At 44.2% G+C, this 16,916-nt stretch overlaps 1 protein-coding gene across 2 annotated transcripts in view; it reads left to right on the top strand.

Annotated features, from left to right (window-relative positions):
• The window catches only part of BOD1 (biorientation of chromosomes in cell division 1), a 66,203-nt gene that overhangs the window by 43,376 nt on the left and 5,911 nt on the right, over positions 1–16,916 (top strand). The window contains exon 4 of one of the 2 annotated variants that reach the window (XM_053376622.1): positions 8,754–8,934. The exons of the other annotated variant lie outside the window; for it this stretch is intronic. Coding sequence (XP_053232597.1) covers positions 8,754–8,919 — 166 coding nt within the window. The 3' untranslated portion in view covers positions 8,920–8,934. Of the gene's footprint in view, positions 1–8,753; positions 8,935–16,916 lie in introns of those variants that run through there. 2 annotated transcript variants of the gene reach the window in all.

Here is a 16,916-nt window from a genome sequence, read left to right as displayed (position 1 = left end):
ATAAACTTTTTCTCTATCTACTATCCTCTATCTCAATGCCATGCATTTTTTAATATAAACTTCTATCATACCATCTTTTCTCGAAACTAAAAAGTTCCAAATGCTGCAACCCTTCCCCACAGCAGAATTGCTCCATCTCCTTGATCATTTGGGTTGTTTGTTTGTCCAACTTTTTACAATGGTTAGTAAGTTTTATAGTGGTGTGTTATAGACGTGTTTTCATTTGCTGCCTTGGGTGGACATAGTCTGAGAAGGCAACATAAATATTTAAAAATGAATACCTTTGGGTCTGTTCTAGGGTGCACTCAGCTCACACCGAGCAACAGTGAGCCCCAGCAGGCCTGGTCAGAGTCCTGCATGAACAGAGAGTGTGCCTCAGAATATTTCTTCGTATACTTTGCATCAATGATCAACAGTTTGTAGCCTTGGCATGGTGTGGAAGGTACTCTGAATTGAGACAGTTTGCAAATTCCTGCTTTGAGCCTAACTCAGCCTCATCACTTTACCACCATCACCACCACCCATTCCTCAGTACAGTGGTACCTCGGGATGCGAACGGGATCCATTCCGGAGCCCCGTTCGCATCCAGAAGCAATTGTAACTAGCGACGGCACGTCTGTGCATGCACACGTCGCTTTTCACCGCTTTTGCGCATGTGCGTGACATCATTTTGAGCGTCTACGCATGCGCAAGTGACGAAACCTGGAAGTAACGGAGCGCAACTTGAACGCGCGCAACATGAAGCATATTCAACCCGAAGTATGACTGTACAATGTAAAGGTAAAGGACCCCTGACAGTTAAGTCCAGAATGTAGAGGCCATGTAAAGTGTTCCTTGGGCAGATCCTATTGGAGCAGATCCTTGCTTAGGGCACCAGATCACTTTACTAGCTCACCTGTGGAGCTGTGTGAATTCTTCTAGAGGTTCAGCAGACAACACAGTCCAGAAGCTTGAAGGTGGGGGACAATGAAGAAATGGAGATCAAACCTGAAATGCAAGTGGCAAACTTTTTTAAACACCTGGCCATTCTAATAGGTTTCGAGAATTTTTCAGTTTTTTCTTTTTCTCAATAATATTTTTTTAAAAAACATCTTTACCTGCTTTTATATACAGAAGAGAGCAACGTGGCCTAGTTTTAAACATGAGTCAGCTCAGCTATAATGTTAAATTGGGGAGGTGGGGAAAACCTGAATTCAAATCTGCAATGCAACCTTACACTTGCTAGACAGGACTTTGGGGGCAGGTGTCCGGAGACCTCCTCAGCAGAAGGGGCAGGAAGACCCCCCCCCCCCGCAACACAACAGAACTTGCTTACAACACTCCACAGCAAGGGAAGTACACATTCCCATTTAAACAACTCCCACCTCCTCGCCCACAACTGTTTCAAAGTGTCAATAGATAAAAATGGTCCAAGTTAACCCACCACTGTTCAGGGAACTATTCTGGCTGTTAATGACAACTAGGCATTTAACTCCCATTTAATGTTAGCCCATTTACAGTGGTACCTCGGGTTAAGAACTTAATTCGTTCTGGAGGTCTGTTCTTAACCTGAAACTGTTCTTAACCTGAGGTACCACTTTAGCTAATGGGGCCTCCTGCTGCTGCCGCCGCCACGCCGCTGCTGCGCGATTTCTGTTGTTAACAATGGGTAGTAAGTGGAAGGAGGGAGCAGGCAGTATCAGTGCTGTACACGTTATTGCAATGTTTTTAAAGGTAGAATAAGTCAAATGATGGGGGGGGGAATCAATGAAGCCCTTAATGAAAAGGACTACAGAAATAATAATTGTGGCTTTGGCTAGCTAAGCCTAAACCAAACCAGAACAATCGTAAGAATGGTGGTGAATTATGACAAATTTAGCCAAAGGAATAATAAAAGTTGGTATTCTGCTTTAGATTTGGTTTTCTTTTTTCAGTCTTTGTAAGACTTCTGCCCACGTGAAGGTTTCTTTGCTGCCACTTTACAACTAACTAAAACTAAACTAGTGAACTAAGAAAACCCAACTTAACATTTGTTTAAAATCCTTTTCTTATTATAATCCATATCACAATACTCCAGTACAGTGGTACCTCAGGTTACATACGCTTCAGGTTACAGACTCCGCTAATCCAGAAATAGTACCTCGGGTTAAGAACTTTGCTTCAGGATGAGAACAGAAATTGTGCTCCGGCGGCGCGGCGGCAGCAGGAGGCCCCATTAGCTAAAGTGGTGCTTCAGGTTAAGAACAGTTTCAGGTTAAGTACGGACCTCCGGAAAGAATTAAGTACTTAATCTGAGGTACCACTGTATTGTGAAATGCCTAATAAATAGGCATAACTATGACTGAAATCTTGTGCACACGTTTTTGAGAGTAAGCCTCACTGAATACTGTGGATGCCTGAAACATTCAAGTGGGAAAGTAAGTGGAAAACACTACTGATGAATAGCCACATCCTTCCTTTCTCTTGTAAAAGGGATCTATTTCCACCTTTGCCTTTACTGGTCCTGGTACATTGTTCTAAGAGTACTTTGTTGCCCTGGATTGTGTCTTTGGCTACTGTGGCTGTGATACCTCCAAAAACTTGTTGATTTCCTAGGAATGAGCGTATTTGTTAATTTCAGTTTTCTCAGTTTCTTTGTGTGTGTGTTTTTCAATCTTATATTTAGTTTGCCACCTTTCCACACCAGTTTGATTTTCTTATTTAAAGTCCTCATTAATATACTCTTTTTTTGCCAGCAATGTTCTGTAACACAATGCATTTTAAACGTTAGTTTCGCTAATATAGGGATTTTTGTGCATACTTTCCTCTAAAATCCACCTAAATCCCCTAAAATCCACTAGTTTTAGTTCAAAGAAGCATCAATTTCAAAAGATAGCTGTGTTTTGACTGACATATGTCTTCAACAAATGTGAAGTGGGTAGGGTTGCATTAAAATGTGAACAGAACTGGATTTCTCCTCCATCCCTACCATTGACCATGAAGCCCACCATCTCCATTATTGCCTTGCCTTGAGGATTTTAGGCCTCAGAAACGAGACCTCTCCCAGCCTCTGGAGTCCTATGCTGTCCTTGTTGTCCATCCGTAGAAAGACTTTTACCCGTTTTGCTTAAGGGTTTACGAGACTTTCCAAAAAATGCACTTGCGTATACAATCCCAAAGACTGCAAAGCACGTGAACTCAGACTCACAGCAAGACTGTCTCCTTCAGACCCAGTTGCAAGGCCTCTATAGTCTCCCTTTGGCAGGAAGCCATGCAGACATGACGGAGACCTTGGATAAATGTGGAGGGAAGCGCAAGTTCTGTGTCCTTAGAGGCTGTAAATGCCAGGGTGTGTATGCATTTCTGCTTGTGTGTGGAGGGGTACCATTTGTTGATAGCAAAGGGCAAAGAAAGTAACAAACAAAAGGATTCTCTCCCATGGAGCTTCAGGAATTTATATTGGCTCATAACCCTTTGAGAACAAGCGCCCCGAGCAAGCTGGCACCACATGAGAAACAACACTGATAGCACAGTGCCCTTTTGCATTTTAGAGCGGGATCACTATGTACTAAGGGAACCGTGCCACTGATTACCAATTAATCATGCTCTAAAAGCTTCACAAGTGAAGAATCCCACAGGCACTTCTTTCTTAAAGAGGCAAAGGCACTGAGGAGCGCAGATGGGGCAGGGAGGGAGAAAGAAGCACAGAGGGAACCACCAAATTGAGGGCGTGCAAAGTTTGCTTGGCATTTGGAATCTCATTATTATGCTTTTTGTTTTTGAAGAGTTTTTCTTTTTTAAAAAAAAATCTCATAGGAATGCAAGAGGCTGGCAGCAATGGTTGCGGCAAACGGTAATGTGAGCAGGCATTATCCACAGCGGGCTCTTCTGTACATGTGTAGCCCCTCGTCATTTTGATTTAGAGCTGCTCTTGCTGCTTTCTTATACCTGATGTGGTTCTACCGTCCCACCACCCGTATTTCAGTTCTGGATTGATTTCAGGCTGATAAAACTGTGATGCCCCTTTTCTCACATGCTTAAGGATACCAGTGTTTTTTCACAATGCACTTTGCCCCTTCCAATGCTCCTGTCAATCTTGCCAAGTGGCACCACTGGTTACTGCAGCCTAGCTCTTGGTGTTATTGGAGGCAGTGGCCTATGCTTCTGCATGCATGCAGTTTTGTACGGCTTTTCTGAATGAGGTGGGGTGGGGAGAGCACAATAACACTGCTTTGACCCAAATGTTTCTCGTTACGTGGTGTAAAAGGGAAGTAACCTTTCTCACTTGCAGATAGGCTCACATTTCTCTGAAGGGGGTAAATGTGTACAGTGGTACCTCTACTTACATTCACCTCTGGTTACGTATCCTTTGGGATATGCGCGCGGCAAACCCAGAAGTATTTTTACGGGTTTCGCCACATGCGCAGAAGCGTTGAACCATGCCACACACATACGCAGAAGTGGCACCTCCGGATACTCACACCTCAGGATCTGACTGGAGCTCCGGAACAGATCCCATGCGCAACCGGAGGTACCACTGTACTCTTGAGTTGGTGAGAGGGGAGCACTCATCTTCCAAAGAACAGAGGAAGCTGCTTAATACTGAGTCAGATCTTTGGTTTATTGGGACCAGATTTATCTTCCCACTGACTGGTATGGTTAGGGGATGAATTTAATTAAGTTCTCATTTAAAGAAGAATCTGCCTAATTCACACTTCCTGAAACACAGCCATTCTTCAAAATTTGCAGTTTTCTGAATTTTGCAATGTAGTTCCCCAGCTATGTAATATGTACAAAGATGCATATACGGGGGTAAAATGTTGATAAAAATACAAATATTAATCAAAATAATATGCAGAAATTCAGCATTTTTATGGGGAATTGTTTTGCAAAAATGTACATGTTGGGCAAAATTGCATTAAAATGGATATATTTAGCAAAATTTGCATCAAACTGTTGATTAATTTTCATGAAGACTTTTAAAAAAATTGCACGCTGATGTGGAAACATGGAGCATTGAACTTCAGACTGTGGGAAAGCCCCAGAAAGAAATGGAGAAAGAGAAATTGACAGATTTGCCTAACTCTGCTGAGGGGCAGCAGCTCTCCAGGATTTCAGACAAGATCCTTTTCAAGCCCTACCTGGAGATTTTTGGGGTGGGATGTGGAACTTTCTGCATGCAGTGCAAGGACTCTACAGAAGAGCTATTGCCAAGGATGTAGGAAAGGAGAAAAGGCTCATTTACAAGATATTAATTCAGATCAGAGTAGGAAAGGGTGATAAACAAAAGTTAAGGGTGTCCATGGAGGAAATAAAACATAAAAGGCAGCCTGATCCATTTGCTGCATGTTAACTTAGAGGAAGATCCCCAGGCCTTGCTCCCAGGTAAGGGTGGAAGTTTCAGAAATGCATCTCTGTGATGTGGTGAGCTGTTGGCATGGGGAAGCTATTTTCACACTTGGGCAATTTCAAATGAGTGCCTCCCAATGTGAAAGAAGATGTGAGGCATACCCTACATGGATCGGCTCTCGTGCTTTAGGAGAAAGATGGACAGTTGTACTAACTTTGCAGGTCATCCATGAGAGACTGTGACTGGCTCAAGGTCGAGGAGTGTTACATCTGAAGAAGTGGAAATTTTCATCTTGGTTTATAGAGGCTCCATAGCCCAAGGGCTTGAGAATACTCACTCTAAAAATAAGTGAGCTGACTGGGTCTGTTTGAGATTAGGACTCTCCAAAGCCAGAAGAATCAAGTTTTCATTCAAACGGTATTTTATTTCTATTTGCCTCAGGAGCCAGGGATCAGATTATTTGCCCATTTGCTTGTACAGTTTGGTTCCATGACACAGTAGTCAAAATGTCATGAATTGCCCACTTTCCTCCTCCTTGGGCTGGCAGCCTTTGTGCCTCTACAAAAGTGGCATTAATGAAAGCCAGTAAGGAAAAGGAATGGCCTGTGTGATATGCTACGTAGGCCAAGGCTCAGATACAGAAGACTGGCAAAGAGCCAGAGTACAAAAGGGAAGAGCTTTTGCTCCTGACTTAGAGCATCCAATTTTCTCATAAATAGTGTGTGGTTCTTGGATGGGCGGAAGGCACCTCATGGTGGTTGAGCTGACTTGCCATTCCACCACCCAAAATATACAGAAAAAGCTCCTTTGGTGATGCTCAGTTTGCCAAGCAAATCTGCCACTTCTAATTGTCTGTCTTTAATTCCTTTTCCTGTTGCCCAGCTCAACAAACAAGTCTCCTGATAACTGCAAGTCCCATTATTCAGAAGTCTTTGGGTATCCACAGTCCTGACAAATGGCCAGGGCCTGTTGTTTTGAGGGTTAGGCTCATAAGCCACTGAAAAAAGCAGCATAATGGCTGGCACAATGGGTCAGCGCAGTGGTTGCTTGTGTAACCCAGCCTTCAGACAGGGTCCGGCTGCCCAGAAAGTTCACAGTTAGGGCATGATAATGGCAAAAGTTAGATGCTTGGGCATGGAAGGATCCATGAGTTTAACTATTCTCCAAGCATTTTTCTAAAAAAGAAATTTACGTTGATGTCTTACAGCAACTGTAATTTACGCCTTACATTTTTATCTCATCTTTCTCTAAAGAATTCAGCCAGAGCAACATACATGGTTCTCTCAGCCCACACCCCTTTTATCCTCACAACAAACCCCATGAAGTGGGCTAGGGTGAGAAGCAGTGACTAGCCCAAGGTAGCACTGTGTGCTTAATGGTGGAATAGGATTTGAACCCAGCTATCAATATTCTGACATTCTAACCATTACGCCCCACTGGTTCTCATGCATTGTTCAAAGGAGTATTTCTGTTTTATCAAAAGCCCTCCTGCCTATGGACTGGACCATCCCATCATATTTTCAGATTCCTTCTAATTATATCCTCTTGGAGCCCATATTTCAAACCTCTACAATATTCCCGCTTAGTTGTCTTGTTTCTGCTCTAAAAAGTCCCAACCATTTCCACCTTCCTTTGTACCAAAGATAATCCATTCCCTTAGATTGTTTTGATTATGCTCCCTAAGGCAGAACATTTAGGGCCATTGCAAAAGGAGAGAAAATGACCGGTCATTTGGGCGGCAATCCTTTGTGTCCATTTACTTGAGAGTAAGCCCTGGTGAATTCCGTGGGGATCAGTAGAGATCCCTAGGATTGCCCTGTTGCTTTGTCACTTTGCATTTTCTCCCCACAAGAGTGGTGTGGTGTGGCAACATTTGCATTCTTTGCCTCAGACTCCAGGATGCCTCAGGCCATCTCTTCCTGCTTCTGGAGACTGGACTTTCTGCCAAAACATTAACCCTCTGATACTGGAAACATCTGTGTGCTTTCATTTGGCAGAGGAGACCAGCATGGTATTTTTAACTTTCTCAGTGGACCTTCACAGATGCTCAGTTCTTCCTCAGGAACATAAGTATAATTGGGATGCGTCAGCTACTCAGACAGCTTTCCCAGGAACACATGCAGTGCACCCACACAGACCCTGCATTCAAGGAAAAATACGCCCTGTACCTCTACATATATGAATGGTGCTCTTCAGGAACTGTCTGGGCATTCCTCCTGCCAGCACGGCTGTTCCGTCAATCGCACCACTGAGCTTTACCAGCGCCACATGACAAATAAAGCAAACAGGCAGAAACAGATCAACTTCACTGGATAATGCAAAATAGCTGTGGGAGAGAGAAGAGTTGGGTTATTTTACGGATCAGCAATGCACTTTATAATATTATTTTTATCATTATCATACTGCTTAATTGCCAATGTGACTTTTAAGTGGCTTACAAGAATAAAACACATTACAAAAAAATATAAACACACATAATTTAAAATATGCAATAAAACCAGTTCACCCAAACGTTAAATTAGACACCCACAATTAAAATGTAAAATAAAACTAGCCCATTAAAAAAAGGTAATAGGTAAAGGTACTCCTGCCCATTCGGGCCAGTCTTGCCAGACTCTAGGGTTGTGCGCTCATCTCACTCTATAGGGCGGGAGCCAGCGCTGTCCGCAGACACTTCCGGGTCACATGGCCAGCGTGACAAGCTGCATCTGGCGAGCCAGCGCAGCACACGAAACGCCGTTTACCTTCCCGCTGGTAAGCGGTCCCTATTTATCTACTTGCACCCGGAGGTGCTTTCGAACTGCTAGGTTGGCAGGCGCTGGGACCGAACGACGGGAGCGCACCCCGCCGCGGGGATTCGAACCGCTGACCATGCGATTGGCAAGTCCTAGGCGCTGAGGTTTTACCCACAGCGCCACCCCCGTCCCCTAGCCCATTAAAACAATGCCACAATTAAAACAGCAACAGGAGATTCAAGTCAGGAGACTGGGGAAGGCCATCTGAGCTAAGTGGACCAATGATTTGACTTGGTGTAAGGCAGCTTCCTATGACTGTAGTGGGACGGAAGGGAACCTTAAACGTCTCCACACCCTTGGCTCCCAGCAGAATGGGCAATGCTCAGGGATGATCTATTGTAACCAGTTTGTAAAGAGTCCAAGTAGTCAACATACTTGGAGGAATTCAATGTTTTTTGCAACATCTTGTCCCAGCTTTACCTATATATTATTTACTTGTGCACCCAGGAGGGCATCCTTGGGCACATCACCATCTTTCAGACTCTCTATAAAATGGGAATAATATTTACTTGCTGATTAGTGTTGTTATAAAGCGTTCTCTCTCTCCCCCCTGCGCCCCCCACAATTTGCACTTTAAAAGTGTGCCACATAATTGATTTGTGCTGCTGCTGACTTTTGAGAGGATTCCTTACTCGTCTTTTCCTTACCAGTGTATGTGGCATAAAACTCTCATGGGAACTGATGGCTCAAGAATTCCACCTGGAAAGATACATCACAGAAAAAAACAACCAGGAGCATATGCTCTTCTACTGCAAGTTTTTCAAACCACTGAATTTACTGAGATATAGCAGTGGTGCAACTGCGATGACAAGGTGAGAAGTGCCTATTTATTGTCCTTTCCATTCTTGTTAAAGAAGTGTAAACCTCTGTCAGGACTGAACTAACCAAGTAGCACAGAGTGGGCATTCTTCTTCACTCTGGATGGCACTCAATATGTCAACGAGCACACTTAACAGCTCCACTAAGTTTTAAGTTTCCAGGGAAATGGATAACCTTCTCTCAGAAATTATTCAGAGGCATTGGAAGTTTCAAATGATGCTCTGTTTCTGTGTGAGCAGTTTGCTTGAGGCCAGATGGCCAGTGTTTGAGCCAAAAGAATGTGGTTATTTCACATATTTATATGAGCATATAATTTGCATTAATTATACAAGAACCCACAGCACACGTGGTGAACGCGGGCTACGCCTTTGATAGCAGTTGCACACAGTCCGGCATGAGATTAGATGTAAATGTTCTTGGATATTTTAGAGGCCTTAACTGAATGATGTTTCAAGAAGGAAAATGTTGGCTAACAAATCAACAGTGTTGACTAGAAAAATGAGCAAGTATGAACGCATGCAAAAACAAGGAACCCTGACGAAAGAGATTCACTGTTTATTTGTCAATATTAGTTTGCAGCACAGGTCAATTACATCCCACTGTGGTTTATAACTCTCAAAAGGAACAGCAAACGATGCATTAAATGAATGTTGTAGCCTCAGACAACCTTGCTTTAAGGAACTGCCCTCCAGTTTCTGCACAAGTGCTCTCTGTGTAATGTTTTATTTCCAGGTAACAAGTCATGGCGTCATGGCACATCTGGATTAATGATAAGGCGTTCTCACTAACAGATAGCAATGAACTGATCTGTCCAAAAAATATTCTTTTGAGCAAGCGGTTTATAAATTTTTGAAATGAAGTACATAAATGAAAGACTGCCACCAGCCATACAATCTGAGTAGGAACAGGAGCCCTGCTAGAATTCCACAGAGAGAGAGTTGGCTTCCCACCTGTCCCTGCTGCTACTGCTGCTGCACATTTTGCTTGTGATTTCCATAGCACTGGAGGTGAGAAGAGCCTTTGCCTCTGTGCAGGTCAAATGGCTTTGTGGGGAGACAAGAGAAACACAGGAGTGGTGGTGGCAATAATATGCCATGGAGAGCCATTGCAACAGACAGCTCCCATCATTTGTTGGGAGTCAGTGTATACTTGGGAAAGAGTGTCACACCACCATGGTGCTCCTCCTCCTATTCTATAGGCCTCAGTCATTGGAAGTTCCCTCCTGGAGAAGCCTCCCCACTCTAATGGCTGTGTTTGGAGATCCACCTCCAATGGCAAGGCTTCATTCCTAGGCCAAATAGCTGCTTGTGGTGGAATTTTCTATTGAGAATAGTCCCCCCCCAAAGGCTTTCCCTCAGATTCTGTTTGTTTAATATACATAAGTCTAAAAAAGAAAGAAAGAAAACAAAAATAGGGAGGTAGAAAAGAGGGAGGAACAACACACCAGCTCACATCAAAAACACAATAGCTATCAAGACACCCATTTTAATTTAAACATATATGCTGATACAGGTCATCAACCTCTCCAGATAGGTACTGGTATTCAGAAAAGACTGACATTTATAATAGATTTGCTCACATGCAGCAAGGTCAGTGAGACCTTCAGATTATTGCATAATAGATAGTGACTGTTTATCCTTCCAACTCGAAGTATAAGTGTTTTAGCAACCAGCAGTGTTCACTAAATACCCTTTTGTTGTCCTGCCATTAATCCCCATACTACAAGAGTATAATTTAAAAGTGCACGGACATCAGCAAGTATCAAGGATTCCACTGGTACAAAACTGATACTGACAGGCCCATGCAGAGCTTGTCTGAGGCCCGGGGCAGGAGTCTTGTTAGAATAAAGTTAGAAACTCAAACAAAAATGCAGCTGGTCCCTGGTGGGGGCCCCTGGTCAACTTAGCCCTCCAACGCCTGGGGCAAATGTACCCAGCTGTGCCTCCCACTGCATGGGCCTGAATACTGACTATAAGACCAGAAAGAATATATCACTGGACATGCCTGAAGTGTAGGTGGGTTCCCATGAGGCAAGACACAGTGATAACAGCAAGAACCTTTATTGAACTACAAAACTGGGAAACAGGGGCAAAGCAACTGCTTATATACAATCCTGAAAGCCTGGGCCACTCCCAACGTGATTGGCTGTCTAAAGTTCCAAGCTGCGAATCACGACTCAGAGTTCAAGGGCCAATGGCAGAGGCCCAAATCCTGAAGTGTTCTGTGATTGGACATCATTTATCGAATCAGAACACAGGAGCTCAGAATACTTAGTCCAAACTCAAGCTCAGGCAAACACATACCACTGAATACATAACAATGCTCACATCACTCCTCCTTACAACGGTCCAATCCTGACTCCCACCCACCCACCCCACCCACCACAGCTATTTAATTTGAGGATGGGGAAATACTCACATGATGTCAAACCATACATTAAACATAATGTGTAGTTTGGCCTTGTGAGACTTATTTTCACTCATTGAAAGTGCTTCCATTTTTGCTGAATCATGCTTACTTTTATCATGATCTGCCCCAAGTGCTTATGAATATTGATTTCTCGTATACTGTCATCACCTTCTGAGTGTAGAAAGGGCTGCCATAAGGAAAGCTCCAAATGTATATAAAAAGAATGAAGGATTATATAAAAATAAACTTCAGAAATGCCAGATAGTTTTGTTCCCATCTGCTCACTGGAAATCTCAGCTCCCTTGCAAGCGAAATCTGCCAGATTCCAAATAAGCTAGGAAACTGATAAAAAATGGTAAAGCACTTTGGATACGGAAAAGGTGCTTGGCTGCCCCAGCATGCTCCATTTTGGCCCTCACCAAGGGTGGGTTAACTGCCATTGAATGGATGTCTACCCCCACAAAGTTTTCCACAGGCACACTGTGGGGCAAAGTGGCATTTCTGCTCCTCAGCTAACTTTGGGCTGGCTTTAGGGTTGCTGTCTTGGCTGGTTTCCATCAGATAATGGTCAGGTAAGAAATATCATTGGTTTTATAACTGTTTTCTAGGGAACTCTTTAGAAGCTTATGAGAGTTTGCTCAATATTGAAAGACTACCACTTCTGCCACAGGGGAATCCTGGCTGTGGACCTGTTCACAGTGGGCCATTGAGCATTGTGTCCTAGAGAATGCCCCAGAATCCCCAGGAGCAGATTCTGTGGAAGATCCCTAGACTTCCATAGAATTGTAGAGTTGGAAGAGACCCCAATGCGATACAGAAAACACAGCAAAAGAATCCCTGGAAGACAGCCACCCAACCTCTGTTTTAAAATCTCTAATGAAGAAGGTCCCCTGGCAGATGTCAGTGTACAAAGTAATCCCTGAATGTAGAAATTTTGAAAACAACTGCAATAAGGAATGCCACGCATCAACTATCAATACTAAATCACATACAAAACATACCTTTCCGTTTGAAAATTTTGAAACTATAAGGCACAAAGTAGTTTAAGATCCAAGTGCAATATATACTGGGCTTCCTAACCCCAAGTTTTCATGAGGTGGTATGGAAGCACACTAGAAGTGTTCACTGTGGCTTTCGTATCTTTGCATCACAGAAACCCCAAGCAACTTCAAAAATAATCTTATGGTGGGGAGAAATCAGTTGTCTAAATATTGCCTCACCAATAATTTAACTTCAAGTGTGTGCTTGGGTATGAGAGCGCCATAAGAATATGTAGTTGTGTGCCTTTTCTGAACTGCATAAAAACAAACATAGGTGTTACATTATAAAAGCCATCTGATGTCAGGCTGAAAGGAGATCCCTGAATTGGAGATGCCAATGGGAAACGACCGTAGCTCAGATGTGGAGCATCTGCCTTGCATGCAAAAGCCTCCAGCTTCAACCCCCAGGATCTCCAGGAAGGGCTGGAAAAGGCCCCTGACTGCAACCCTGGAGCGTCGCTGCCAGTCAGTGCAGACAAGACTGAGTTGGATGGAGCTGTGATCTGACTGCGTAAGGCAGTTCTGTTCTGAAGGGTGCAGCCCCCAGGATGACAGAGTATTCTCCACGTCCATCCTTGTCAACGAACAATTGTAGTGATGCAAGGGACAGAAGCTTGCTCTTCTTTGCCAGGGAAGAGGAGGCAGTTAGCTTCCTGCATTCCTGGTCCAGCAAGGAATGCCTGCAGTTGAATGCAAGCAATTTCTGGAAGAGTTTAAAGTTGTCTTCACATGAACAGCTGCACAGAAGCGTAATGGATGGCCACTGTCAAACACAAACCGTAAATTTCCCTGCAGAACTGGGGCTGAGTGTCTGACTGAGCCACATGTTGCCAGGGGCCCAGCAGGGGAAGGGAGGGGAGGTGAGATAAGAAAGATAAACTTAGACTTAATCAAGCAATTGCTAGTTTGAAGACCATAACCATCACATTTTCCTTCTTCCTCAGCTTGGAGTGGAATCAAGTTGCACTTTCTGCTCGCAACTTCGAGACTGTAATTTTGCCAGGCCTGGTAATGAAATCAGCTATGAGTTAATGAAAGAAATCACAACTGCCAGATTTATTAAAGCCAAAATGTCATACCCTTTGCTGATCAAAAGTGGCTTTGATGGAGCTAACTTCCAGAGTGGTAGGCATATTAGCATCAAGTGAGAATTTAATTGTGTGGATGCAAGTGGTGCTCTCATTTTAAAAAATTTAAATAGCTGCAGGGGACCTGGAGCAACAGCACCCAAATAGCAGGGAGTGGAGAGGGAGTCCCAATAAAAACCAGCCGCTAAAGCTTTTGTTTGCTCTGAGAGGGGTGCTATTTAATTCTTTTCAAAAACCTAGATGTTAATTGCATTCAATTAACATCATTTCCAATTTGGCCATTAGTCTCTTGCCTCAAAAACAGCCACGGGTCTTGTGGAACTGTCAAGAATTACAGATTAACCAGCTTAAGCTTTTGTAACTTCATCAGATGTTTGGTGTACATACAAGCTTGTAAGTACTGCCTGTGACAAAAAATTATCTTCAGTAAAGCTGGAGATAAGCAAAGTGGCCATTCACAACAGCAGCAATTACTTAGTGCTGTCTGACACAGGGCACTTCCAGACAACCTGTTCATTGAGCATTCATTCTGATATATATATATATATATATATATATATATATATATATATATATATATTAGTGATTATTTTTATCCCTCTCTCATAACACTTGGACTCGTGGACATCCAATATAGCTGAATGTTGGAAGATTCAGGACAACAAAGCCTATAGTTTTATTATGTTTTTGCGTGTCGAGGTCCCCAGGGCCACCCCAATAACTCACACATCACACAGAATTTTTGTTTAAGATTTTTGGCATAATTTTGGCCACAACTTTATTAAAATACAAATTTGTGAGTGGTTGCTTAGGCATTGGTTGCAACTATCTGCCCCCACCATGGGGGACAGACTGACATTCAGCACGATGCGAAAGTCAGAATAGGGGAATACACTCGGGGGTAACGACGGACCAGGGAACCTGCCCTCACCCCAAATGCAACCAGGAGCTCATTGCTATGGCCCGAGCCCCCTTGACAGAGTGGACAAGCAATAGTTAGCCCCCGATCCCTTTAACGGAATCCCTCGCAGCAGCAGCATTAGAGGGGCAGGCACTCAACCTACCAAGGGCAGGCACTCAACCACTGCCCCTCAACCAACCGAACCATAAACCAATGCCTAACCACAACCTTACAAGTTGTGACGATTTGCTACGCAGTAGGCAAAAACCAAATGGCCCCAGCCAATCAGCCAGATGGACAAAATTCCTACCGGGCCCCTGCCCCAAGAACAGACAACTCCATGACAGGCATATCAAGGTCAAAGCGAACAACCCTAATTCTAGGGAGGGGGGGCGGGCAATCCGATGCACAGTCGAAAAGAGGAAGCCCTAGCCTCGTGCAAGGAGTTTTAGCATTTCTGGCTGTCAGTCAACAAATGGCAACATTAACTTCTTCCCAACAACAACAAGAAGAAGAAGAGTTTGGATTTGATATCCCGCCTTTCACTCCCCTTCAGGAGTCTCAAAGCGGCTAACATTCTCCTTTCCCTTCCTCCCCCACAACAAACACTCTGTGAGGTGAGTGGGGCTGAGAGACTTCAAAGAAGTATGACTGGCCCAAGGTCACCCAGCAGCTGCCTGTGGAGGAGCAGAGACGCGAACCCGGTTCCCCAGATTACGAGACTACCGCTCTTAACCACTACACCACACTGGCCAATCATCAGTGGCCAATGATCAATTAGCCCACCCCAACTATGGAGTGTCCTGGTGGCCCCCACCACAACACGTGCTCTCCATGAAGGAGAACACGCTTTATATATGCTGTAAGCCAGATGGGTGGGGTATTATTATTATTATTATTATTATTATTATTATTATTATTATTATACAGTGGTACCTCGGGTTACATATGCTTCAGGTTACATACGCTTTAGGTTACAGACTCCACTAACCCAGAAATAGTGCTTCAGGTTAAGAACTTTGCTTCAGGATGAGAACAGAAACCACATGGCGGTGGCACAGTAGCAGCGGGAGGCCCCATTAGCTAAAGTGGTGCTTCAAGTTAAGAACAGTTTCATGTTAAGAACAGACGTCCGGAACGAATTAAGTACTTAACCCGAGGTACCACTGTACTACAATATCCTTTAAAAGAGGATTCGACAAATTCATGGAGGAGAGGGCTATCAATGCCTACTAACCATGACGACTATGCTCTCTCTCCTCAGTGGGTGAAAGTCATGCTTCTGAAAACCAGTTGCTGGAAACCACAGGTGGGGAGAGTGCTCTTGTGCCCAAATCCTGCTTGCAGGTTTCCTAGGGGCACCTGGATGGCCACTGTGAGAAGAGGATGCTGGGTAGATGAGCCATTGGCCTGATCTAGCAGGCTCTTCTTATGCTCTTTTGCTATGTTAATTAACACCTGCAGAAGCACAAGAAACCATTGTCCGGAGTCAAGCCTGAACAACCAGAATCCAATTTTTCTACAAGTTCTAATTTAGCCAATTAAGGTGTCCCACTGAAATACCTTTGCTGGAGAATGGCAACTTTCAGGTCAACGGTAAAGTGTCTTGGAAGACTGAAATGGTCGCAGTTTTTTGAATACTGCCATTTCAGATGTTCATTTTGTTAAGGCAGGTTGATGGTGTATGGTTCGGCACTGTAGCACGCACTTAAGGGTACAAAACCTCTGGTGGTCCCATGCCAGCTGATCTGTGCCAGCTGCATGCAACAGCAGGACCCTACGAAGGCTAAACTTAACATTTTCCCTAACAGAGGTTCAAAACTGAGATGCAAAACCCCATCCACCCAGACCCGTCTCCTCCATAATCATACATAGACACACCCCTCCTGCTTGGTCTCTTTTGCAACAGCAACAGCATGGAGATAGGTAGGCCTCCAGGATTGCACCAGACCTATGTATTTTCTTTGCAGTTTCCCCTTTTCCAACTGTCAAGTCAGGGAGCGGGGGAATTAGACTCAGGGAGGGATGATGGGAGTTGTAGTCCAGCAGCAACTGGAGGGCACCACGTTGGCCACCCTTGCTTTATGGCAACAGATGGTGCCATCCTAAAGGAGGAGTTCTAGGGAACATACGTGGAATATGAATGCTAGTACTATCACAATTTGCTGACCCTAAATTACACCGTCCAATGTTCCCTCCGAACCCGAGCCGTCGGCCCACCTCATGTTCACCCCTGCTCACATGTGTACAGCAGGATGTGGCAGGACTGAAACAGCTCATTCAACCCTCTGAATTAGAGCTGCCCGCCTGCTCTCTTTTTTACACCGTCTGAAAAGCTCAGCCTAATCCTTTGCAGAGATCGGATAAGGAAGACTGAAAGGAATCACCCGGTCTCTCCAAAGGCCAAATCCGAAAGGCTGTGCTCAGACACAGCCTCCCAAATCCCAGCCACATTCCAGAGCAGACAAGAGGGCTAAGGTGGCCGCAGTTTGTACAGCTGTGTGGATGATGTGAAGGGCCTTTTATTACAATGGTTCCCAAGGGGAGCCCTGGCCT

The sequence above is a fragment of the Podarcis raffonei genome, chromosome 2 (assembly GCF_027172205.1).
Source record: "Podarcis raffonei isolate rPodRaf1 chromosome 2, rPodRaf1.pri, whole genome shotgun sequence".
Taxonomy (NCBI): domain Eukaryota; kingdom Metazoa; phylum Chordata; class Lepidosauria; order Squamata; family Lacertidae; genus Podarcis; species Podarcis raffonei.
Note: the sequence above shows the minus strand (reverse complement) of the source record. Positions and strands in the feature narration are given on the sequence as shown.